We start from the raw sequence: 26,151 nt of genomic DNA, 5'->3' as shown, positions 1-26,151 counted from the left end.
GCAAGTGAACATAAACAATTTCCCTAAAATAGACGAAGGAAACAGTAGGAAGAAGCGGTCGTTGAAATCCACACAAGACCCCATAGATGACGCCGCAAACAAGAAGAGAACACTAAGGAGAGTAAAGAGGGGACACTATTTCTGCCACTAGACGAAATACCACCGGCACACCGACTATTCAGTAGAACTGCAATGTTCTTCTCAGCATTAATACACCCCAGAATCCAGACATATGCCAATGCAAACTGGCTCCAAATAACACGCTGGGCGTTGATGACTATAAACTCAACTGTGAATGGGTTCAATGCAATAAAAGAAGAGCTCTGAGCGATACGGTTGGTGGCACTGCAAAACAGATACATCCTAGACCTCCTCACTGCTATAGAAGGTGGAGTTTGCGCCAAGATTGGGAGTTCCTGCTGCACATCCATTCCAGTGAACGATGAGGACAACGGAACTCTGTCCGAAGCAGTGATGCAATTGGCGCAGATGCACGCGAAGATGGAAGAAGAATCAAAGTGCATGAAGAAAGATAGCAGCTGGTTCTCATACATCTGGTCCTGGATGCCATCCTCATTATCTGATGGCCTAAAGGTGTTAGCAGGAGGGTTAGTTATGGGAGTAGCCTCTTTGTTTGGCGTGAAGTTCAGCATGGCAAGATGCAAGAAGGCTACTGAAGAAGCAGTGGGCATTAAGTTGCTGATGGTCATGGATAGTGATGGACATATGGACGAAGTAATGCGAGAACGAGAAAGGCTAAAACAATAGATAACAGAGGCAGATGTGTATTCCCCTACAATGAAATTAGAAAATCTGCACAACCCAAGGAAGTATGTAGGGAAGTGGGTCTATTGCAAGCCTCGAGGAGGCTGTGTCTACATGTACTGGTCGTTTGAAGATCATGTCAACCACTATGGACACTTGGGTGGAATAACCAAAGTATGGCATTTGATGGATGACAGAAGGAACCATAATGTTCGACCAGAGGGGGGACTGAAGAGGGAAAATCCAAACACACCCTCAGTCCCGGACTGTCAAAACTTGAAGGGATTAAAGGGTATCGACCCCCTCTCCCGAACCACAGAAGCCGGATACATCAACCCTCCCATCGTGGTTTGCACGGGCGCCTGAATATAGATAACAAAGGTAACCATGTGGCAGCCAATGGGGAGAAGAAGGGATTAGGGCAAGGGTGTGGACTGATAAGGGAAAGGTGGAGAAGATATATCATGCATATAAATAAACATTGTCATAAACTCTGTTAATCCTGTACTCTTAAATCATAGACTCCCAGACCTGCCTAATTCTACTCATACCCAAAAGCCTAACTTTCTGCTTGAACCATAGGCCCTAGTACCTACTTAATCATAGCCAACCAAACATGAAAGCACATATTACATAGGTTAATTGCAACATAACACTCTAACATTGAACCTGAATGGACAAAGTGTAAGACATAAACCAAAATGCAGGATATAACTCTTAAAGCAAGCTGTATGGCACAGACAAGGGAATTCCCATTCCATGAATAAACAAATCACATGGCCCTTTGCGCTAGCATATACAAACAAACAAACAAACATGCCCCTTCCACCTTGCCTTGAGGATTCACCCCTATACGGCATGTAATATTCAGGATAACGTGTCTTTAATGTTCTTATCAGCACTTGCAGCGTTCGTTACACTCTTTGGGCTGTGCGCTACCAATGAGGTTCACCAAACATGATATTCAGCATTGTAATTTTCTGCACCTATCACACACAATAGCATGGAATGCCCTTCATTAGACCTTCTCTACTCAGCAGCGAAGTAGCAGCGTGAATACACATATCCCCTTCAACGTAACAAATGCTTTCTCCAATTACCCGAGGCACTTACCGCGAGGCACCCAGACTCAGGAGAATGAAGCAAAGTTCTTGCCGAGGCCATCTCTGCTCACTGCCGCAGCCTGGGCCCATAAATCAGCATTCCTCCGGCGTCGTAATCTCCTTAAGTTCTCCTCACCAGCAACGCCGCGTCCGCCTGTGCGTCACACCATTAATTATCCGCATCTGATCAAGGGTGGCCGGCGGTTTAAGAATGCTCATGATTAGTTACAGCTGGCACAACGCACAAACAACCCAGAACTACACATTGGCCCACAGCCTGCTGGGTAATGTAGTTCAAAGCTCATTTTTTGTAATTCAAGAGCCTTCGCTTGCCCCAAACCCCATTCCTGACACAGACGACGGTTCAACAGCACCATGGCCGTCGATCCTATGAGCTTATGCCGATCCCCACTGTTCCAGCAATGGACAACTACCGCAAAAGGTACCCTACCGGCCGACCATATGTTTCTGCCACCACACGAACAAAGTGCCTAAAGTGGACGAAGAGACACTAGACAGAGCTGGAGACAACCGCATGGCTAGACTTGACTAATGGCCTCGAACCACAACCACCATTCTGCTAGTTGTTAGAGACATCCCGAAGACGTAGCTCTGTCAGACACGAAGCACATGCACAGTCAGCACGATTAACACACCCACACACTAACCAACACGAAGAACACGTACAGCTCGATGAGATAGACGACGGTGACACTATTAGCACATTTATTATTTTGTCATTAGGCTCGCTACAGCACCGCAGAAACACAAGAATCAAAGAAGAGCTCATGTAATATGCTTGCAGATGCTTACCTGCAACTAACTCCATGGAAGGATAGGGGCACTTAAGGGACCTGATCAACCTAAAACTTCCACTAACCTATGCATACTATGAGAACTCCATAACCACAGCCAGAGCAGGCAGCAGCAGAATACAGTAGGCCACACTGGTCTCAGAGAAATCCCACATTACAACGTGATGTTCTAGCAGAACAAACCCAGGGTGAGTAGCAGGCTGCCAAGGCCACCATGTTGCGAAGTGACATTCCACACCCTGATCCAAGGTGACACCGGTTGCAGCAAAGACTATTCCTGGCAAAATACACATTCATTTGAGAGCCTGCAAGAATGATCTCCAACCATGTGTCCCCGGCCGAGCTGAGAACAGGTCAAGTCTGGAAGGCTGGGAACAAGCAGCCACCCCAGGGCTAGGCAGCGGCTTACAATATATTGGTTACCTCCAGGCACCTTGTACTATGGCAATGGAACGCTCTCATGGCACTAGTCGTTCACACACCATTGTAATATGCAGACACATAGTTGCAATTCACTGGGACATGTACTGGGGACAGGTGTCTTGCGGGCTGGGAACGAAATTAGTCCCAGACTTGGGGGCCCGCCACCTGACCAATCAGGACACTATGGTCTGGGGCAGATGACGAGGGGTGCCAACCAATCACTAGGCTTTCTCACTGTAACCTTTTAGAAATAGCAACTTTTGGGGATGACCCAAGTACACCACCTGACACAGTAACATCCAATAATCGTTCTGCTCTATAAGGTCCTATACTGAACCTACTACTCAGGGGGCAATCCTGTGCCTCGATAGGTTTTGGGGGATACCTGCTGGGTGATGATGGTTATTACGTCACAAATGTATAAAACTGGCCTGTGTGCCTGAATGTCGTTCATGCATATAGCCCCTGTGTGTTTCCTATAATAAACCACAGTAACTCTTGCTCCTTGTGTGGACCTCCACTTCTTGGGACCAGGGAAGGAGTTAGGGCCTTCCGTGAGCTGGGAGCCCGCGGGCCCTTGGAGATCTCCCTAACAATAGTCCCAAAAATCATTGCATGTGCTTTATCGTGTGTGGATTTGCTGTTTTCAGAATAGCCTCAGCTCTTACAGAAGTAACTTTCTTTCCTTCTTGCAAGATTAACTGACCTATGTACAACACCTCTTCTTGACAAAACTGCAATTTCCCCTTGTCTACTTTATATCCTTTCTCTGTGAGAATAATCATTAACCAAACTGAATCACATCTGCACTCTTCCGCTGAGGTGCTATAGACTAATATGTCATCTACGTATTGCAGCACAACACTTGGCAAATGATCCATCTGCAGGACTCTCCTGAAAATGTATGGAGCCTCACAGTACCCTTGGGGTAATCTCGTGCTTTTTAACTTAGTCTGTCTGAAAGTAAATGACGTCGGATCATGAGAAAACATATTCAAGGGGATTGAGAAAAACACATTTTTTCAAATCAATCACAGTGAAATAAAAGGGATACTACATAAGATTGTTGCTGGATTAGGAACTAGAGGAAGGGTACACTGACATATTAAATGGTGACTCTGACGTCACTAAGATACCTTGCCCATCATGGCGGATATCGTCTTAAAAATACCTTCTTCTGTCTCTTGAGACATGGAATACTGTCGTGCTTGAGGCAAAATTGCTCCTGGTTTCAGCTTAATCTTAACTTCTCCAGCCCCTTTCAATAGGGCTACGTCATAGGGGCCAGTTGTCCATAATGAAACTGGCACCTTCGCCATGTCTTCATCAAACAACTTGGGACGCTACCGTGCTAACATCATTTTCTGAGGGACCTCACATCTGATTGCCCCCACTCAATAAGTAATACTCATTTCAAATACTATTTCGTCATCCGACGGGTGGTCTCTGAACAGATCCTCGTCTGTGATGTCAGCCAATCTGTAACCTTCTCCAATGGTGATCACTGTGCACCATCGTCTACCTTCATAATCAATTCCGTCAAGCATGGCTAACTCTCCTATCACTGTAGCTGCTTGTAATTCTAAGGGAAAAATGTGTCTATAGGTATCCTGTGCCTAAATAAAAACTCATCAGGTATTCTCACAGTCTTTCCCACTAAACCAGGTAGCCATGTTAACAAAATGTGCACCCCATAGTGAAAGACTTCTGGTTCTAACGGTACTCCTTGTATGGCCATTTGTCCTGAAAATGCCATAATAAATTCACTCACATTCAAATAATGCATTCCTGCGTTGAACACACTATACCTTCATCAGTGAACGAAATCGTCATGTTTAACTTAGTCATTAAATCTCAACCTAATATATTAACAGGTGCCTGTCTGGAATACAATAATGGTACAGACATGTCACATTCTCCTATAGAGACTGGTAGTTTTTCAGTGAAAGGAACTCTACTTGTACCTCCTGCGAAACCTGGAGCATTCATGGCATTTCCAGATAATGTAAATTTCCCTTCTCGTATACATGAGCGTGTTGCACCTGTGTCTACTAAAAAAGAAAACGATTTCCCTCCTATAGTGACGTCAACCCTCGGTTCCTCTTAAGGATTGAGAGTCACTCATAGCACTGAACACATCGAGTCTCCAAGTGAGCTGTCCTATTTGGGGTAAATGCTTATTCCCGTACCTGTGAAAGGATTCCCTCCCTCGACAGTGACACCCCCTATCCTACGAGTCATTACCTGTCCTGTACTTGTGCCTTGCTGTATTTGCATGGGTGAATGCTGTGACTGCCTTTGCGGTGGATTCATTGTCGTTCGCTGTGTTTGCAAATCTTGCTGCATTCTCGGCGCTTGTGTCTGCTGCACTGTCTGATTTTGGGCAAAACCCTCTCCACCTTGTTGACTGCATACAGGCGGATGAGTAGTCCACCCTCTTGAGAACTGCTCATTCTGCACAAGCCCTTTCCTACCACACATACGTGCTTTGTGCCCTGTCATTTCACATGTCCAGCATATAGGAGGTCTCCGAATTTGCCCTCCCTGCATGCCTTGACTATCATTCTGCGTGTTTTGAAACCCACTCTGATTATTCTGGAATTTCCCTAATTATTCTGGAAGCCTCTACCTCGGTAGCCTCCCCTAAACCGTGGTATGAATACATTATTACCTTGATCAAACTGTCTTGGGTTATTCACCTGTGGCGTGCCTGCTGGTTGCTGTGAACCTGACCCTTCTCCGCTAGTCAACATCGCCCCTTCTATGGCGTATTTTGTCAATTTCTTCTGCACTAGTTTCGTTTCTTCACCTTTGCTAGCGTCATCTTTCTTGCAATTCTTTTCCTGCAGTAATCAGCTGTATGTCTGACCATGGTTTTGCTTCCATACCGACTAGTTTCTTGAGCTGCTTCTGCACTGGGTGTGGCAGCACCTCACATAGTATATGGTAAAATATGGGTATAGATTTCCCCCATGGCTCACAAGTTTCCAAAGACCACTACTCTTGGAAATTTTGAGAGGATCCTCCCCTCCTGCATTTTTCTTGCCATTATAGCTCCCATATCTGACGTGTCTATATACTGTGTTCGCAACGCTTTCCAGACCGCCGCTCTGCAGTTATTAAACAGTGCTCCATCGTGTTCTGTGCAGTGACACTCGAGAATTCTGCTCTCGACCAAATGTTGTCCGCTCTCTCCCAAAGAATAGCGGCTAGAAGATCTTTAATGTCTCCTATAGCTAACGTGTTTCTTCCTGTCATTTTTTTCTAACTCATGTATCCATTTCCCAGCACCGGAAGATCAACTGGGAAGTTTACACCTTAAATTATCCTAATCCATCTGTGGCCATGGTTTATACTGTGGTCTGGCTACACCTTTCTCTAACATAGGAAACTGCGAGATCCCAAATTCACATTCATCCCCCATCGTCTGTCTGTCCAAAGCAGGGACAGTGGTTCTGCACCGCTTTCTTCCTGGTAGAAACCTTAACCTCGTACTATGGAATCGCCCTCTAGGTCGATTTAGTCGTGCCAGTGATTCGGTCGCCTGTGGTTTGGGTAGATGTAGATCTGACCATCTCACTTCTCTATCCATTGGAGAACATCTTTCAGGACCACAAGCATTATCTCCCTCTTCCTCACAGAAGATTCCTTTATCCTCGTCTGACATCTCCTGTCCCCAACTTGTATTGCTTCCCTCTTTTTCATCTCTGTTCAGAGTTAGCTTGTCTAAAGACAACTCTCTATGCTCTAAATTATATGAGCCTCCCTCTTTATCGTACAACTGCGTACTGTTATGTTGATCGTCTTTACCCTTTCATTTTGTTTCTCTCTTAGTCCTCATATCATGATAGACTTTATCGATCGCGTCCCCAGTGCTTCTAGTATCAAACTCATCCTCTAGATTTGCTCTAGACGGACCTGGCATTGGTTCACTTGTCAGTAAGAATTCTACTATGTCCTCCCATGCTACTAGTGGATTAGGTTCCATTCATTTTTTTTCTACACGATCAATGTCACATGCTCTCTGCCTTCTTTCGTTCCATTTCTTCATCAAGCTCTCTTCGCTTTCTCACTTCTTCTCTTACCCTTTCTTCTTCCTTTCTTTTCATCTCACTTCTCTCGTTTGCCCTACATATTTCTTTGTCTCTACATCTTTGTATTCTTTTATCTCTCAATTTCTGTTCTTCCTCTACCTCTCTTTTTCTTTGTAGCCTGTCTCGTCCTTCGATTGCCCTGTCTGTTGTAATACTTTCTTTGCACCGCTGCCATTTCCTGCTTCTTCAGTTGTTCAGCTTAATACAACTGTTCCCGTCTTTGTCTATCTTTCCTTCTAGCCCCATCTCCTGTCAATCGTTCTTCTCGTTCTCTATCTTTGTTATCTTGTTCGTCTCGATCTTCTCTTTGCCTTTCTTCCTCAATGCTCTTTCCATCAAGTTTGAGCAAAATCTGACCACCCATCCATTTGTTCTGTATGAACGCTACCTCATCACCCTTATCTTTCTCTCCTTTCCATCTTTTTATTTCCCATCCTACATCTAAGGATGTACTCGGTCGATCACTTGTCTCCTTGTTCCTTCTCTCTTTGTCCCTCGGTACTTTAGAGATTACATCTTTTTCCGAAGCCTTCTCTGGACTCTCGTTGCTGCTACGCGCAGGCGACTCATGCCGGATTGCTGTACCCTGTTGCTGCCTTAAGTTCTCTTAATGGGTACACTCCGTCATCCTTCATACTATCGCCTTTTACATCACATGTGGCGGGGGGAGCAGAAGGCCCCTCACCCCCTTCTTTACATATGTTAAGCATCCAGTCTTCAGGAGGCAGCTCTTCCCTTTCCTCCTGGTACATTTTCCAAGCTCGCTAGCCTTTTCTTTAACTTTTTTCCCGTGTATGCTGCGTGCAAGTATGTCATCATGTGTTGCAAAACTGCCTTTGATAGTGATCCCCCTTGTGGCCATGGCATGAACATCTTATCTGCTGTGACTTTGGCCCATTCCGCACTATACTGCTTAAGCTTTGGTGCATGCTTTGGCAACTGCTTGGATATATGTATAAGTGGAGTACTATCCTCCATTTTGACTCATCACACTTGACTGTGAATACTCACCTTTACACTTCACACTTTTAAAATAGGTTTCAGAAAAATAACACAATATGAGCGTGCACCAATCGTCGCAGCTCCAAGCCTTTTATATCACGATTTATTTCAATCTACTTATTCATTAAACACCATCCGTTCAATTAAATAAACAAATAATTACATTTCAAAATCTCGCTCTTTCCTTTTCACGTCTCTTAAATTATTCACTATTTCTTTACTACATATATATTTACACAATACATAAAACAGATGGACAAACTGACAGACTCGGCCGGCCTACATGTATCTCAGTCTACGCTCCTTGAGACTATATCTTCATTCACGTTCTTCGTGACACCCTTAAAAATACTCTTTGAACAGTCTTTAAACATGTCCGTCGCCTACGTCATCCACTATAGGAACTCTGGATATGACTCCTTCTGATACGTGCTATGATGCAGGACACTGGGCTTACTCTAACTGTGATGTTCCTCATCTCACAGTTTCTCAATTGCTTGACGATCTTCGTCTCAAGTTAATTACTTTAATAACTTGATGCGCATCGTCTCGAGTTGTTTATCCCAACCTCCCTCTGTAACTTATTTCCCCTTATCACTCTTTCCACTCACTTCCCATTCACAATTTTGCTACCTCTCTCACTTTTTACTCACCATTCGCTTTTTTGACTTCCGACTCTCGGGATTGTTGTCTCTTCAACCAGCCTCTTCAACCTTCCGTCCACTCAGCTTCCTGTAGAAATCGGGAGGAGATTCCGTACAAACCAAGGGACCCGTCTCACCTACGTTTGCAAGCCTTATTTTTAAGCTAATTTCCACTATCTACAGTGAGCTTCACATCTTTTCAGCCGAATGGCAGAGGATGTCCGATGTTGCCGGGAACCCAAAGCTTACTATGTCGACGGTTCTTTAACCATCATCTCTATGCTACCGCATGAACTGGTATAGCCGACCCAGACCTTTAAAATGAGGTAGCAATACTTTGAGATGAATGGGGTTGCAGAAGACACTCAAACATCAATAATCAAACTAACTCAGAAAGTCGGAAAAGTTGACTGTTTTATTGTCAATTATCTAAAACAGGGAGTACAACGGACATCAACGGATGTCTCACAGTATGATCTCAAAGCATTTCATAAAAAACATCACTTTTATAGCAAAAACGCGTCATTACTGACGTCTGCTACGTAATTGCTAACGTCACCTACGTGGCAAACTACAAAAACCTACTGGAAAGAGTGATTGGTTCTAAGGGAACATCTAGGTATACATTCCATACTAGTCTACGAGAGAGATAGGGTCTTTAACATCAGATGGGGCAACTAAGCCCTCCCATCAAACAGGTCACTATGAACATCACTAAATACACAATGTCCCATTGGTTACTCAAACTATAGGGCCCTTAACTACCCGCCCCCCTATAATTGGTTGGCTTTCTAATAACCATCAGTACTTTTCCACCTATGTCTGCAGCATGCAGGCTGGTCTCCCAGGTGCTGGTGGGCTGGTCATAACCATAGCTTCCCACCAATTAGCTTATCATCTATCATCACCTCAGTGGTCTGCACGTCAATTGAGGCTTTGAACTCGGCCTTGGAAATGTTCCTTGCTCTGGAGAATATGAGGGAGTGGATGCATGCTCAGTCTCCTTGCGTAGGTGTGGTTCATCATGTTTGTCGATTTTCACCCCTCCACATGACTGAAGACCACAAATTTGAGCTGTGGTGCATTTAAAATACTATTATTTAATGAACCTCTGACGTCTTCGTTGTTTTCATGCACATCTTCTGAACTGGAGTTTGTTCATTCACACGATTGTAACTATTGTCTGATCGTTCCAGCCCAAAGCGGCCTTGGCTTCTTGGGGCTGGTCCAGCCCCGTCCTTCTTTGATTCACTTCTGTAATTTAATTGCTTTTCAACTGCGACACACTGGAAAAAAAGCCTTCCTTTTCTGGTCCTGCTCTGCTACAATGCATAGTGGAATCGTCCATAGTTCACTCACTCCTATATATATATATATATATATATATCAGAAAAAAAATCCCCGTACCAAGGTGCAGGAAAAGTGGATGGCACTCCGGGAAGAGGTTTGGATTTGAAGAGTCCTTTCCAAACCCAGAGTCAGGAAGTCAGGATGTTTGCAGGCACAAAATAGCTTTAATAATAATAATGTCAAGAGAGAGAAAAAAACACGAGAACAACGACGCGTTTCGCGGAAACAAACCGCTTGTTCACGTTAGGGGTAAGGAACACAGAAAATGGACTATAAGTCTAACAGTTACTCTATGGTTTCAGGATAGACAGTGGTAATACATAACACACGATCTCACAGTCAAAAACGGCGGCCATATTTGAAAGTGCATTTACCTCTACCATTCATTACATTTTGAACATAGAGTGGAAAAAAAAGTGAAAAAAGAGTGAAAAGAATATGCACATTGCTCAGACTGTAATTACTCATTTTTATATATACGGCGAACTGATGTGGCATCTAAGACTTAACTGTTTTACCAAGATTACTGTAAAAACAGAATTTCCATGCTAATACATTTGCGAACGTCCCGCATTTATGTGGTAATTTGTAGTAAATACTCATTATCAATTTATATCCGTATTCAATTAGCCAAAGGTTAACCTTTGTTGTATATGAATCTCTGATTGGGATTACGCAAAGGTTAGCAGTGCTAACTAGGTTGGCAATGTGCTTTAACAGTCCACTGAGCCAGCCCATTGTAGGTAAATTGCAATGTACTTTAGCAGGTACAAAAGTAACCTCCCAATATAAAGATCAATAAAGTATCTGACCTTTATTATTTGTAAATCTCTGATTAGGATTTTTTGGTTTTTGTATGAATATACTAAGGTGTTAAGATAAAGTGCTTAGTGCATCTGCTAAAGTGCTAGTGCAAACGTAATGAGTAACTGTGCAAATACGCAATATATTAGCTGCTGTTAATAAAGTGCCAGTGCCCTTTAACAGTCCACTGTATGAGTATATTCAAGTGTTGAGATAGAATGCTTAGTGCATCTGCCAAAGTGCTAGTGCAAACGTAATGAGTAACTGTGCAAATACGCAATATTATATATATATAAGTTGGTGCATGTCGCAACCTATTCACTACATAGCTAGCCTCAAGAATACTTTGTCTGCTTGCATTTCTTGGCATCTGTACACGTATAAAATAACTTGATATTTTCATTGTTTCTGTAGCATGAGCCTCTTCATCTTGAGCCCGAGATGTTAATTATCTTTGATACTTTCTTGATGCTTATAGAATATCTACGTTTTCTTGTCTCTGCATCTCTTCTAGGTATGTCAGCCTTACTTCGTGTGAGGTCACCAATCTGCTCTTTTGCTCATTTTTCATGCTTCTTCTGGCATTTCATTCAAATGGCCATCATACTGTCTCGTATGTAGGTATGGCTTTCTTAATGGGAACCTTGCCTCCAGAATTTTCCTTGGTATCGGTATTCTCACTGGTACTGCACATGTTTCACATTCTGGTTCCCAACATATAGGCAATATGGGTGAGATGCATGAGGGGGGGATACTTGGCTCCTTCTCTACACAATGAGTCCCCAACTCCCACCCTTCTCCAGTGTCAGGGAAACGGATGGCAGACTGCGGCGCATCAAGGAGAGTCAGGATGCCTTGACTGCCCTACTTCAGCAGCACCCCCACAAGGCGCAGTTGATGCAGGACAGTGCCCAGGCCAGTGGGTGTCGAAATGCACATGCCCTTGGCGATTGCACTACTGCCATTGTACAGATGGCCAGGAGGGTACACAAGGGCAACAGTGTCATTTCCTCCATTGCTGAGACAATGGCAATGTGCCTTCAGGCATTCATTGACAGACATCACACGGAACCGGCACACGCACCATCCACTAGTTCCACGCCTACCAGTTCTGTGCCCATCAGCCCAAGGCGACGTTCAATGTGGCTGACCAGCTCTGCACACAGTTGCACGCCAGATACAAAAAGGGGGCGCAAATAGGCCCAGAGCACACATGTGCCCTGTCTGTGACTTATGCAAGGACTACTTGTAGAACATGACAGGAGTTGAGGAGAGAAAGTTGGGGAGGGGGAGTGGGAGTGTGGAGGGAAAGTTGGGGGGCTGTGTGGGGAGGGATAACATTGGTAGTTGTTGTAGTTCCACATTAGTTAATCATTCCATTATATAAATTACAGTGTTGCATTGAAATCATGACTGGACATTCCTTTTGTTTGTGTAACTGAGTGATTTATTTCCTGTACACTGTTGAGTGAGTTAGCTGTCCTAGGACGTGTGTTTGTGTGATGATCTCAGATATAGTGGGTAATCAGTGCATTCCGTTCTTCACGGCCATCCACGGCATCTCTGCGATGTGCCAATGGCAGTTCATCATCACTGTCATTCTCATCCTCCGCATCATGTGGGTGCATGTCCATGTCCGGGGGCAGTGGTATGTTTTGCCTGATACACATGTTGTGCAACATGGCACAGGCAAGCACTATCTTGCCCACCGTCACAGGGCTGTACATATGTGCCCCTACGATCTGCTCAGCCAGCGGAACCCTGCCTTCAAAAGGCCAAATGTCTGCTCAATCGTACGAGTCCTGATGTGAGCAAGGTTGTATCCCTGCTCATGCTGGTTCTGTGGTTGCCTCACAGGGGTCATCAGCCATGGCATCAATGGGTATCCAGCATCACCTGCGCGGGAGCACCAGAAAGGGGCAAAAGTAATTGTGGGGCCTGGATTATGTTGGAACATTATGTATCTTATTCACTAACCAATGCAATATTTTACATGCTAATTGCTCAAGACGTAGCATATTTCATAGTTGAGAATGTTAACATATGCATTGTCAGTAGAAACGGATGTCCATGCATTGTATGGACATTTTTGCGTGTAATCAGGCTGATCGTATGGATTTATGTCTGCAGTCATCAATGTCAATGTAATGAAACGTGCAAATAGCAAATGTGGATTCTCTGGGTTTAAGTGTGCCGGTGCCATTACCAGGTGGCATGTTTCTGGGCCTGCAAAATAGTGATCTGCCTGACACAGCCGGCATGCCCAACAAGGCAGACCCTGCCGGGCGACGCAGACCTGGTAGGCAGAGCTGACACAGATAATAAAGTTTATCCATGTAAAAAATAAGATTCCCGATTATTTAGGAATTCAGTACATCCCTGAAGGCGTACCTGCATTTTGATGCACAGGATGTGCTGCACGGGAGGGTTGCACAGCATCAATGATTCTGGCCAAAAAATGGATGTGGATATATACACAGAGGGGTACCATACAAGGAACTGAATGGAAGGGGAAGGCGATGACAGCCTTTGATTGCCGACCAGCCAATACACTTCGTTAATATGCGTGTTGGATGTGCGGTTTGCAGTCACTTTTCCATGGCCTATTCACACCCACCTTGACCTCTGACCCTTTCACTACCACACACACAAATTAGACTGATATGTGTGTTTCTATTTTGTTCCGATTTCCAAGTTCTGGACACATGCATATGTGTATGTGCACTTGAAACAGGCAGGGGAGCTGCTTACTTGGTGTGCGGTAAGCAGGTGGATTGGAGGTGGGGTGTTGTGATGCATGAGAATGATTAGCCTGTGCTGCAGGTGGTGTGGGTTGTGCTGAGTGACGTTTTCAGGGATTTGGGACATTGGTGTGATGCATTCTGTTACCTGTAGTGCATTCGGTGTTGCAGTACAGCTTTGATGTTATGCATGCGCATGCTCTGTCTGGCCATTTGACACACCACAATAAAGGCCTTCAACTCAGGCATGCTATTTGTGTGTGGGACACATGCACTGCAGATAAGTGTTTCCGCCACCAATTTCAACAGTGCACATGCTTTGGTCATTACACTCACCCAGCAGCCAGGTATGCTATGGTGTATTATGCCCCCTGCCCCCACTTCAACAGTGCACATGCTTTGGTAATTACACACACCCAACAGCCAGGTACACTATGGTGTATTAAGCCTCCTGCCCCCAATTCAACAGTGCACATGCTTTGGCATTTACACTCATACAACATCCAGGTACGCTATGGTGTATTATGCCCCTCCAATTCAACAGTGCACATGCTTTGGTAATTACACTCACCCAACAGCCAGGTACGCTTTCCGCTGTGACGTGCCATGTAGCCTGGCAAGGTGGAGTTCCTCAGCACCATGGAATCATGGGTTGAACCTGGGAATCTGGCACAGCAATGGGTGAAGAGGTGGCGTGCATCACACACCATCTGCACATTCAGTGAGTGGTATAGTTTTCAGTTCCTGTACACTGCCTCAACGGCATGCCTGGCCACCAGCTCCACATGTGTGCAGTTCAATGCACCAATCACATTGGGCATGCCTGCAAGAGCATGGAATGATATTCTCATGGCATTGACCTGGTCAGCTGTTCTGGGTAGGCCTATGTGATCTGACATGTGACGCAGGAGTGCACCAATAACCTGAAAGAGGACCCACGAGAAACAGGGTTGCAATAGCCCATGCAGTTCACCCACAGAGTGTTGGTAGGTGCCAGTGGCAAGGAAGTGTAGCACATTCACCACCTAGAGCAAGGGAGGATTGCAGTACAGATCTGTATGAGGCTGACAAGGTCATCATGGATCAGGTCCACTATGGATGTGATGGTGTCCTTGTCTAGCTGGTACAATGTGTGGATCTTGGTTTGGCTCAGGTTGAAGGGTGTGGCCCATATGCGTGGTATGGGTGGCTGCCTGTGCGCTGCTACCAGCTGGACATTGTTGTTTTGCATGGCCATGATGTCCCTCCTTCTTCTCCAGCACCTACGCCACATCCTCTGCCTCTTCAAGTTGTATCCCTTCATACAGGGCCTCCAGCTCCATTACTGCTACTGCTGCTGCAGGCCTGGTAGTGTTGGAAGGGGTGTGGGAGTGGTCCTTCTGTGCTTTTGCAGTGCTCGTGGTGGCCACCTGGGCTTGTTTGGGCCCCCTTTGCCCTATCTGCACACCTAACTCTAGTTAACGCCTGGCCCGCGATACAGGTGTATCCGGTGCGGGAATCACAGTGCTACTGGCTCGTTCATGCAGCTGCTTCTGTGTACATGGTACTCGTAATGTGCACATACTAACGCCATGCCGGTGTCCCAGGCAAAGCCGACGCATTTTGCCGCAGATTCCATTCACAGTGTTGCTGGGTACAATAGGTCACTTGTGGTGACCGTGTTAGCGGCATTGCGACTCAGAGTATGCCGATCCGGAAAAAGGTGCCGGTATGGAGCGACCGGCACCGATATTTCTGGACCGGCATACTTGTAATGAGGCCCACAGTCTTTCTCATCACCTTAAGAGGGTACACAGAGCAGTGAGAACAGAGCTGGGTCCAGGGCCTGAGGAGACCCGCTCCAGCCAATCAGGGAACACAGATCCCAGGGTCGATGGCAAGGGGCAAGGGCCAATGGTAATTCCGCGACCCTGCAACAATGCAATAGATAGTTTTTGGGGAAGGCTCAGGCACAGCCAACTGACATACAAGGGCCAGTCAGCTAACCTCTTTAGGTGCCGTCTATAAGCACTACCACCACAGCCACCCAATAGTGTAAGCTCATATGTTTTTGGGGAAAAACCCCAATTTGTGACGACATACCCCAGAAAAAGCCCCTGACACGGGCTCAGGAGCTGTGATTGCTGGGGATTTCCATATTTCCTGTATCCCTATCTGTTATAGAAAATAATGGAGAGTTCTAACTTGCCCTTGACTGAGTCCTCTGTTATTTACCGGGGGAGGGTTTGTTGGGTCCTGGGTGCTCTGCTGAACGGTTGTTGTGTATCACAAACCCTGGTCCTCTGGTATACCTATACACCTGTTTTTGGTTCTGTGACATAGTCCACTGCCTGGTTCTAGGCACCAGCAAGGTTGTGAATCATGGGGCTGGATGTCACCCTGAGCCAGAGAATGTTTGGCCTGGCTGTAGTATGGGGAGGATCCCTTGATCACCCCACTTTGGTCCCATCACGTGGAAGGGGACAATCACAGGGCCATATCTCGGACAGTCTTACTAGTTTAGATCTCTCTCACCCCATTTACCCAGTAGGCCAGCCCAGTCCTGACAGCTTTTCCTTTGCCCATACCTCTTAGCAAATCTAGCAGGATAACACTGATATAACTCCTCCCCAAGAGAGAGACCGGCAGCTATCACTAAGCAGACCCAATTCTATATAATTGAAAGAGAAGTTTTCTCTTTAAGTAAAAGGTTTTCCCTCAAACTCCCAACGGTAGGAAATATTTAGATAAAGTTACATCTTCTCTCGATATATCAAAGAATATTCTCCAGGCGTTTGCAGGGCCCACAGTGAACTCTGCGGCTCTGTAGATACAATGTTTGAGTTGGCGACTCACTGAATGCTGAATGTTCGGTGTGGGAAGAAAGGTTTCAGCACTATTGTCCCCTGGCAAGAGAAGGAATGTTCCCTGTACGTTCAATGAAACCAAGTGTTCCAAACTTTATCTAGAGTATTTTTGAAAACACATAATAAACACATCCAAGAGTTCAGCACAGCATAATCAGCAGCCAGGATGGTCAGTGGACAAATGGCCTCATTACGAGAATGGAGGTAGCCATGGATCTCCATGGCTGCCTCCGTTCCGGGCTCCATTACCGGGTTCATGCAATCGGTACTTACTGGGTTACTACGACATAGGAGGACCCGGTAATTCCTCCTTGCAGGAACCCATCCCCATTCCCATTGAGCCCCTATAGGGCTCAATGGGAATGGGGAGGGAGGTAATAACGGGCAGATTACATCTGGCCAGTTATTGCCTCCCTCTTCCCCTCGTGGGACCCGGAAAGCACGCCTGGTTTTACCAGGTGTGCGATCCGGGTCCCGCGATGGGAAGCTCGTAATCGGTGCTCCCGGAATGAAGGGGGCCGGTCCCGTACCGGCCCCCTTCATTACGGGAGCGCCAGCCTTATAATGAGGCCCTAAGAGTAAAATGCAATATGCCTGAGAGGCCAATTTTAGACTTGGCCCACCCCCTTGGCCCCAAAGCAGAAACAGATGGACACAGGGAGGATCATCAATCACAACTCTCACTAGATTACCTGCCACTGGTTCAGACCCTCACTAGAAGCTGTGCCTTGGGTCCTGGGGGAGGGGGCACCCTATAATAGCACCAAACTATAATCAGGCAGGTTCGGTTGTAGGGACAGGAGGCTCATGCTTGAAAAAGCCTGGTGAGTGGTGGAGAAGGAGAGGCTGGTGAGATGGAGGAAAGTGAAGTGGTGGCAGCAGTGGAGATGGGCTAGTTAGAGCTAAGAGGGTCAATGAGATGGTGATAACATCAGGAGGTCAGAGTGAACAGAAGGAGAAAGTGAACGTTTAAAAGGTGCTAGAGGTGGCAGTGACATCAGAGAGTGAACAGAAGGAGATGATAACAATGGGGGAGAACGAGAGCAAGAGGAAGTAGTGAGAGTTCAAAAAGAGGAGAAGTTAATGTCATTAAGAGAAAGACAGTGGCAGGAAGAGGAGATAACATTGTGGCAAGTAAATGGAAGTAAAATAAAAGGTGGTAGGAGTCAGGGTGCAGGAGAATGTTGTGGGACCAAAGGGGAAGTAAGAAGGGGAAACATGAGAGACTGGTAGTGATAAGGAGGCAGTAGCATCAGTGGTAGACTCAGATAGGGAAGAGGCTGAAAGGAAAACATCACAAGGAGGACGTGGCAGTGGTAGTAAAGGTAGTACAAAGGCAAATGAGGGAATAACATCTGCAGGAGGAAAGAAAGCTGAGACAGGAACAGTAGGTTGTGACGAAAGGGACTAGGAGAAGCCACCACTAGCTACCAAGAACCGGCAGGCTGTGAGGGATCACTTGGACTTCAGAAGGACCAGACAGTGGGAGAAGGTACAGTGGGTCAGGGAGATTAATATGAGCATGGCTAGGTGGGAGGAAAGAAACAAGGAGGAAGCCTAGACTGGCCCCAGAAAGACAGCTATAGGTTCCCTGTTGGCTATGTCCACCAACCCACATGCCTGCTCACAAGCCTGTACCACGCAGTGAGTTGTGGGGTATGGCACTCCAGAAAAAGCCCTACAACTAGTTCAGACCAAGAAGAAGGGTTTGATTCACACTAAAGCCTGCAACACCAAAGAATATGACTTATCCCTCTTAAAAACTAGGGCACTTGCTTGTGAGGCCAGGAAGGCCAAAATACCTGTACTTCGCAGAAGAGACAGGATAAAGGAGGAGGGCTTCCGAGGCTAAGGCACTCGACCCCACTGAAGAGTTTGGCAAAATCTCACTTTCATTTAAGTTGCCCAATTTTGTAAACAATTGCTCAATGAAGATAGTAAACACTGACATGTGGTCTTGGTTTTCTTCTTGATTCCGGGTGAAAATCTGTGACAGTTCTTAATCAAGACAATCCCAGCTGCAAACTATTAAAGCATTACTTTGCAAAGGCACTGGTTGCATGTCAAATCAAAAACAACTGAAAAGGGGAAAGATGTACGCAAAAAAAATAATTGCTAAAATGGGGGCATAGAAGTGGGCTGACTATCTAGGGCCTTTAGTCTAGGGAGGATAGCTCAGCGGAAACGTGCTCGCCTTGGAAGCAAGATGACACAGAGCAACACAGGTTCGATCCCCGGGTCCGCTCTTAGAAACCGCTGGGTATGGGCATAAGTGTGTTATAAATAACCTATCATATCATATCATGTCCTTGTAAGGTCTTACGGTCTTGGCTGACATCGTACACTATATCTCAAAGCATGGAAATGTTGGGTCCTTACCCTGTACAAAGTCACACTGATGTCCACGTTCTCAGGCACCATCCACACCACAACACCTCGATATGGGTTCTTGATACCCGGTTGCCAGCTGTGAGGCTAAGGAAAAGAGATAAAAAATTATAACATGTACCTGATGCCACAATAGAGATTATGGCGATGCAAGTATAGAAAGTCAACCAACATAAGTACTCTTCCCTCAAACTCTGTGCATTCACTAACTCTACATATATACAACAAATATGCTCATCCAAGACAGGAATACATTCCAAATATATTATATTGGTTTGTCCATGACATGCCTGTTCCACCAATCAAGGGACTAACTCACCTACAGCATCACATTGCCATAAACTCATGGAATGGAGTCAACAAAGGAATATCATCATGCCACTTCATGAACTGGATTCACTCAAAGCATGCATGCCATTGCTCCACATTTATGGAGTGCAATGACCCAAGTTCTTTCCCATTCTGTAATGGCATGGCAAGCGGAACAACGCTGGTTTAAAGGGTTGCACAGAGCATTGCATGTGGTTGTGATTAATAAGGTTACTTACCGTAGTGACCACCTTACTCCTGGTCCATAGTCCCCTTTCCTCCATACTTATGGGACATTCCTCCGTCCTGTGGGACGGGACAGGAGCACTTTGTAAAAAGCATCACATTTTTCAAAAAATGTATCCTTACTCTCTTTTTACCTGGGGTACCGCATGCGGCCATAGCCCCGCCCTCCTTAGCTCCGCCCAACGCATCGCCCATCAGTCCTTTTCTATCGCCAGGTCAGAGACCTTTAAGCAATAATAGAGGAACCTTATTAAAGGGGACGGCGGGCGGGCGTATGGAGGAAAGGGGACTATGGACTAGGGGTAAGGTGGTCACTACGGTGAGTAACCTTATTATAATCCTACGTCCCGTCCCCTTTCCTCCATATTTATGGGAGATTCCCAAGCACTCCTCACAGGAACTACTGGTGGATGGAAACCCCTTACTGAAAAAGGTTTTTTTAGCACAGCCTGGCCAAACTGAGCATCAGATCTGGAGCTCAGGTCCAAACAGCAGTGTTTACAAAAAGCCGATGGAGAGGCCGAGGTAGCCCCATTTCGCGATGGTCTCCCAGGGGACATACTTTTGAAAGGCAACAGCAGCTGCCTTGCCCCATACCAGGTGTGCGTGAATCCCTTTAGTTGGTTTGGAGGCCTGCTTACCCTGCGGATTACCAAAGGTCACCAATAGTTGAGAAGAACTCCTAAATTCAGATGTTCTGTCCAGATAGAACTTAAAGACCTCTTCTAACATCCAGGCAATGCAAAACCCTTTCGACTTCCGAAGCCGGCTTTGGGAAGAAAACGGGCAAGGAGATTTACTGATTTAGATGAAAATCAGAGACCACTTTTGGCAGGAAAGAAGGATTCGTCCTCACGACAACCTTATCCGTGTGGAAAACCAAGAAGGGATGCTCCACCGACAAAGCCTGGAGCTCACTCACGCGTCTTGCCAAAGTCAAGGCGACCAAGAAGGACACCTTCCACGAAAGGTGCTTAAGATCTACCGTAGCCATTGGTTCAAAGGGCTTATGGCACAAGGCCGTAAGGACCATATTCAGATACCACATCGGGTATGGTTTGCGAACAGGAGGGTAAAGACGCATTAGACCCGTAAAGTGCCTTTTAACCACTGGATTTGATAGTGAAGAAGAGCACTGGTCCGTGGATAAGAAGGCGGCAACTGCCGAAAGATAAGTCGATTGTAGCCATCCTGGGGTCCAGTTGTTTGGCTAAGCACCAGTGGCAGAACTGAAGCCATTTGCTCCTGTATTGTGATCTCGTTGAGGGCTTCCTGGCTGCCTGAATAATGCGCGTGTTATCAGCAGACAGGTTGAGATGTTCTAAAGATCTGAACTCAGGCACCATGCCGCCAAGCTGAACGATTGTGGGGAGGGGTGCCACAGCTGCCGATCTCTCTGGTGCAGCAGGTCGGGAACCAATGGAAGCCTGTTCTGTGCACACCTCGACAGATGTTGAAGCTCTGAAAACCAGAACCTGGCCGGCCACCATGGAGCTATGAGCAGAAGAGAACAGTTCACTGTGCTCCACAGCTTGCAAATCGTCCGATGAATCAGAGGCAGCGGCGGAAAAGCATAGGCCCTCATGTTGTGTCAAGGAATCTCCAGAGCATTCCCCAGAGAGGAGGCTCCCAGACAATTTCCGGAGGCATACAGAGGAAGTTTCCTGTTGGCCGAGGTTGCAAAGAGGCCCACTTCTGGAGTGCCCCAACACTGGAAGATTTGTAAGAGGACCTCCACTTTCAATTCCCACTCGTAGATGACCATCGTTCGTCAGCTGAGGGCATCCGCAATAATGTTCAGCTGACCCGGGATGTGTACTGCCACCAGCCCGATGCCATGCTGAACCGCCCATTCCCAAATCTGAATGGCAAGATCCACAAGAGGAGGAGACTTGGTACCCCCCTGCTTGTTGATATAAAACATAGACACCACATTGTCCGTGCGGACATGGACCACTTGGTTGACAATGATCAGCCTGAACGCCTTGAGCGCCAGTAAGATTGCCAGGAGCTCCAGGTGATTTACATGGAGGAGCTTGACTTGGGGCGACCAGAGATCGGAAACTTGAAGAGGGTCCAATGTCACACCCCACCCCAGAAGGGAAGCGTCCGTCGTGATTGTCATCAGCAGAGCAGGGTCCTGAAAAGCTGTGCCCACCAATAGATCGCTGAGAGACGACCACCACAAAAAGTCCGCTCTCATGAAAGCCAGAATCGATATCATTCTGGGGTCCGGATCCAGAGCTTGACGCCAAGAACTCCGAAGATCCATCTGCGCCCGCCTCATCTTGAGCCGAGCAAGAGGAAGAGCCAATATACACGAGGCCATGAGGCCCAGAAGCCTCTGGAACCACCAGGCCGTCATACTCTCCGACTGCGCAAAGACCTGACACGTGGCCACCAGATCCACTATTCTGTCCCCGGTCAGGTATACTCTGCAGTCGATCGTGTTCAAACGAAAACCCAGGAAAATCAGGTCCTGAGAGACCGTCATGGAGGATTTACACCAGTTCACCGACAGCCCAAGGTGGAACAGGAGCTGGAGGAGAGACTGAAGGTTGCTCGAGGCTTTCAGCGAAATACGGGTACACGTGGATAGCCTGAAGCCGAAGATAAGCTTCGATAACCGACATCATCTTCGTAAAGACACGCAGTGCCAAGCTGAGGCCAAAAGGGAGCACTCGGAACTGGAAGTGCTCCTCTCCCACGGAAAACTGTAGGTATCTCCGATGCAGATTCCAGATCAGGATTTGCATGTACGCATCCTGAAGGTCCACCACGCTGAGCCAATCGCCCTTCTGTAAAGAGGACTTTATTTGACAGGGCGTGATCATCTTGAATTACTCTTGGGGTCGAGAGAGATTGAACTGGTAAAGGTCTAGGATGGTGCGCAGGACAGCATGGTTGGGTTTGGACACCATAAACAGCCGGGAATAGAAGCCCTCCCCTCGCTCCCCTAGGGGAACGGGTTCCACCGCCCTCAGATCCAGTAACTTCTGAATCTCGACTCTGAGGGAGGGTGACACCGACTGCTGGAAGGGAGGATTGATGGGTGGGGTAGGGGGAAAGGGGAAGCGGAAGCCATCCCGAGCGACTGACAAGACCCACCGGTCCTCGGTGATGGTCTGCCACGCCTCCCAATGAAACGCAATGCGTCCTCCCACCGGGGTCTCGTGCGAGCGCAGAGGAACTTCATTTAGCTGGTTTTTCGGTGGCAGCTCCACCTGAAGAGGAGGCTGAGGAACGGGAGAAACACTGGCTCCGTTGCTGTCGTCGGCGGGAATTTCCAGATGGGGTATCAACCCTGGAGGACTTTCGGTCCAAAAAACCCCTGAACCCAGAGGAAGGTCGAGGCTGCGAGGACGTTCTCTGTGACCTGAAAGGCGGTTTCACCAGGACAGCCAAGGACTTGGCGGTCTGAATGCTATCCTTAGTTTTGGTCAGTTCAATGTCCGTTGTAGAATGAAAAAGCTCCTTACCATCAAAGGGCAGGTCCAAAACCTTATCCTGCACCTCCTTAGAGAACTTGGTGACGTGCAGCCAAGCCGGGTGAGAGGTGTCCACGCCAAGCATAAGGCCCCGGGCCGAGGTGTCGACATGAGGACATGAGGTGTCACCTGAAAACCCACTCCCCACACCTAGGCCCGATGGCGTAGTTGTAAGGGAGGAATCCAAAATGGCCACCGTAGTCTTGGCGGGAGCGTCCGCCATTTTGTTCGCACCTGAGGAGAACTGCGACATGTGTGGAAGTGAGACAGGGATCTCGACAGTTGGGTCAGGGGTCTTCATCTTAGCCTTAATACAAGGAACCTCGGCCAAGCCGGTACTGCGTGGCCTAGAATGTTTTTGAGACATACTGCAAGCCAGAAAAGCCTTCAACGAAAGGACCTCGGCCCTGTCGGTAACAGAGGAATTCCAGTCCAAGACCTCACTCCGTGCCCCCTCAACAGATCTGGTGTCACCGCTTGAACGGGAACAACGAGGAACTCACCTCACCGACAAGACCTTAACAGGCCTCTCAGAACTGTCGGTCACTTTAGCCTCCAAATGAGGGACCTCGCACCCGAGCCCGGTAAAAGCCCCTTCACGAAGGGCCTCAAACTTTCGTTCAGTAACGACAGTCTCAACAGAGGCCTCAGGGCGCACCCCAGTGTTTTTACGGGAAGCTCCAGCCAAGGAGACATCGAAGCAAGCTCCGGTACCACCGCCACAGTAGAACTGGGCTCACAAACAGCCACCACAGGAGGGGCGTCGGATAGTAATCCGGTGTCAATAGGCCCCTGACGGAGGCTCTCGGAGAAAAGTCTGGTACACTTTTTAGGCCCAGAAGGCACATCAGGGCAAGCCCCGGTAATAGAGCTTTTGTTGCTCCTACCGGACCGGGAAGAGCCTGGAAAGGAGTCCCCCGGCCAGGGTGCTCTAAATAGTAAAGAACTCACCGGGCGTTTCTTCTTCGATGAACATAAGAAAATGCAATGGAGGAGAATGCTAAAAGACCTCCTCCCACCTCTCCAAAGGACGTTGAAGCTCCCGGACCGAAAGGGAGTCGCAGTAAAAACACGAGTCCCACCAGTGATCCGGACCCAAACACTCTAAACAAAGAGGATGGGGATCCGCCCTAGCGAAGCGTCGCTGACAAGAAAAACAAGTAGGAAAGTCTAACTGAAACGGCATAGACAGCCTACTACACGACCACTAAGCCAGAGCAAGAGAGGAGAACACTGGAAGGAAAAAATCTTCCGAAGATGCAAGTGCGTCCAGTCCCGATCGTGCGGAGAAAAGGACTGATGGGCGATGCGCTGAGCGGAGCTAAGGAGGGCGGGGTTACGGTCGCGTGCGGTAACCTGAGTAAAAAGAGAGGAAAGAAACATTTTGGAAAAATGTTATGCTTTTTACAAAGTGCTCCGGTCCCATCCCACAGGACGGAAGAATGTCCCATAAGTATGGAGGAAAGGGGACAGGACGTAGGAGTATTATTCTGTACCTTCCATCCACCACTCTTCAGTGTTGCATTTTCCACCCTAAGTAGGACAGGTATGCCCAGCTGTGGGTCCAGACCCTACTGTTACCAGAAACCCAAGCTACACCTCACTAATGATGGATGCCCAATTAGGCTGAAACATGTTGTGGGTTGCTTGTGGTGTTGTGGAAAAGTGGTGTGACCTAGCAGTTTGGGCTGGACAGAACCTTTTGAGGTGGCATGAAGCCTGATTTGCATATGGTCTTTCCCCTTCTCTAATGGCATTGAAGACTGAAAACCAATAATTTGGAAACTATGCAAGTGCCATGGCTGTGGTTGTGATTTAATCCATATCTTCCATTCATCACGCTTCATTGTTCAAAAATTCTATCAAAGCATGACATTAATGAAAACTCACATAATGAATTCACACATGGCATTACATTGCTCCAAGTGAATGGAATGGAATTACCCGGGGACTATCATTGAAGGGATTCACCCAAGGCATGCCATGATGCAAGTACATGTGCAATAGATCCACCCAATGTGATGCATAACATTGCTCCAAATCAATGGAATGGATTGGTCAAAAGCATAGACAAAGCTTTGCCCTGTAAAGAAAGAATGGCTTTGCCCAAATAATTGCACCACTCACAATGCACGACATTGCTTGAAATGCATTGAATGGATTCGCACAAGGCATGGCATGTTAACAAACATATGGAACTGATTCACCCTTGATATATCTCCAAAAATGTGCCCTTACTTGGTTTCCTTCCTAGTAAAACAATCAGGTTACCAAACACATGACCTCCCCCTAAACACGTACATTTGCCATGTTAAACTAATGACTTACTGGGGCAGACTCTCCATACTAAACACGTGGACTCAACCACGTCAGGGTTTCTCTACGTATATTGAACACCCCAAATTCATTGTTTCCTATGTGAATAAATGCAATGGACTCTTCCCTATAATATCCGTCACCCTATCTTGCTGATATATGTGACCCAACTCACGAAATACCAAACTCGTGGAAGGGGCATACCCACAGCGTGCCTCCACCACAAGCAAATGAAAGGGAGGCACAGAAAGTATCCCAAATAAATAAACTGATGAATTGGGATGGAGCAAAAGTCATATCTAGTGACTACTGTCATTTGTTGCTGGGCCTAATGGGAGTGTCTGACTGCTCCCTAGCAAAAAGGTTAACTTTATTTTTTTACAAATGAATACAGTTATTTTATTCAACACAACATGCCTTTTCATGCAAGTGCTGTATGATGGATAGCAGAAAAGGAATACAACATTGCTTCATTGAGGATGCTCTGGACTATCCATAGTATTTGTCTGTGATTCATCGAATAGTCAGAGTGAGTATGTGTGTCCAATTTACATAGGAATATATTTTGGCCCAGCACATAAGGACTTAAATGCCCAAAAGTTCCATAATCGTGTTTTCATGTTCTATTACTCAAGATGCTGCATATGTATGAAACGGACACTATAACGCCATCTTTCCAGAGTCGCTGCCTCTTTCACTTTGTTGCATGTACATCAAAGAATAAAAGGTATGTTGTATTAAACAGTGTTATGCCAAGACACAACCAGTCTTACTCCTGATATAATGCATATGGGCCTGGACAGCTCACCACTTGGGC

At 46.7% G+C, this 26,151-nt stretch overlaps 1 protein-coding gene across 3 annotated transcripts in view; it reads right to left on the bottom strand.

Annotated features, from left to right (window-relative positions):
* Nucleotides 1–26,151, bottom strand: part of EHBP1L1 (EH domain binding protein 1 like 1) — a 745,047-nt gene that overhangs the window by 412,569 nt on the left and 306,327 nt on the right. For all 3 annotated transcript variants that reach the window (XM_069644852.1, XM_069644854.1, XM_069644853.1), the window contains exon 3: nucleotides 18,967–19,062. In XM_069644852.1, the coding sequence (XP_069500953.1) occupies nucleotides 18,967–19,062 (96 nt within the window). The remainder of the gene's footprint in view (nucleotides 1–18,966; nucleotides 19,063–26,151) is intronic.

This window comes from Ambystoma mexicanum, chromosome 2p, assembly GCF_040938575.1.
Source record: "Ambystoma mexicanum isolate Mex_15411 chromosome 2p, UKY_AmexF1_1, whole genome shotgun sequence".
Classification (NCBI taxonomy): Eukaryota; Metazoa; Chordata; class Amphibia; order Caudata; family Ambystomatidae; genus Ambystoma; species Ambystoma mexicanum.
This window is presented reverse-complemented; position numbering and strand designations above follow the sequence as displayed.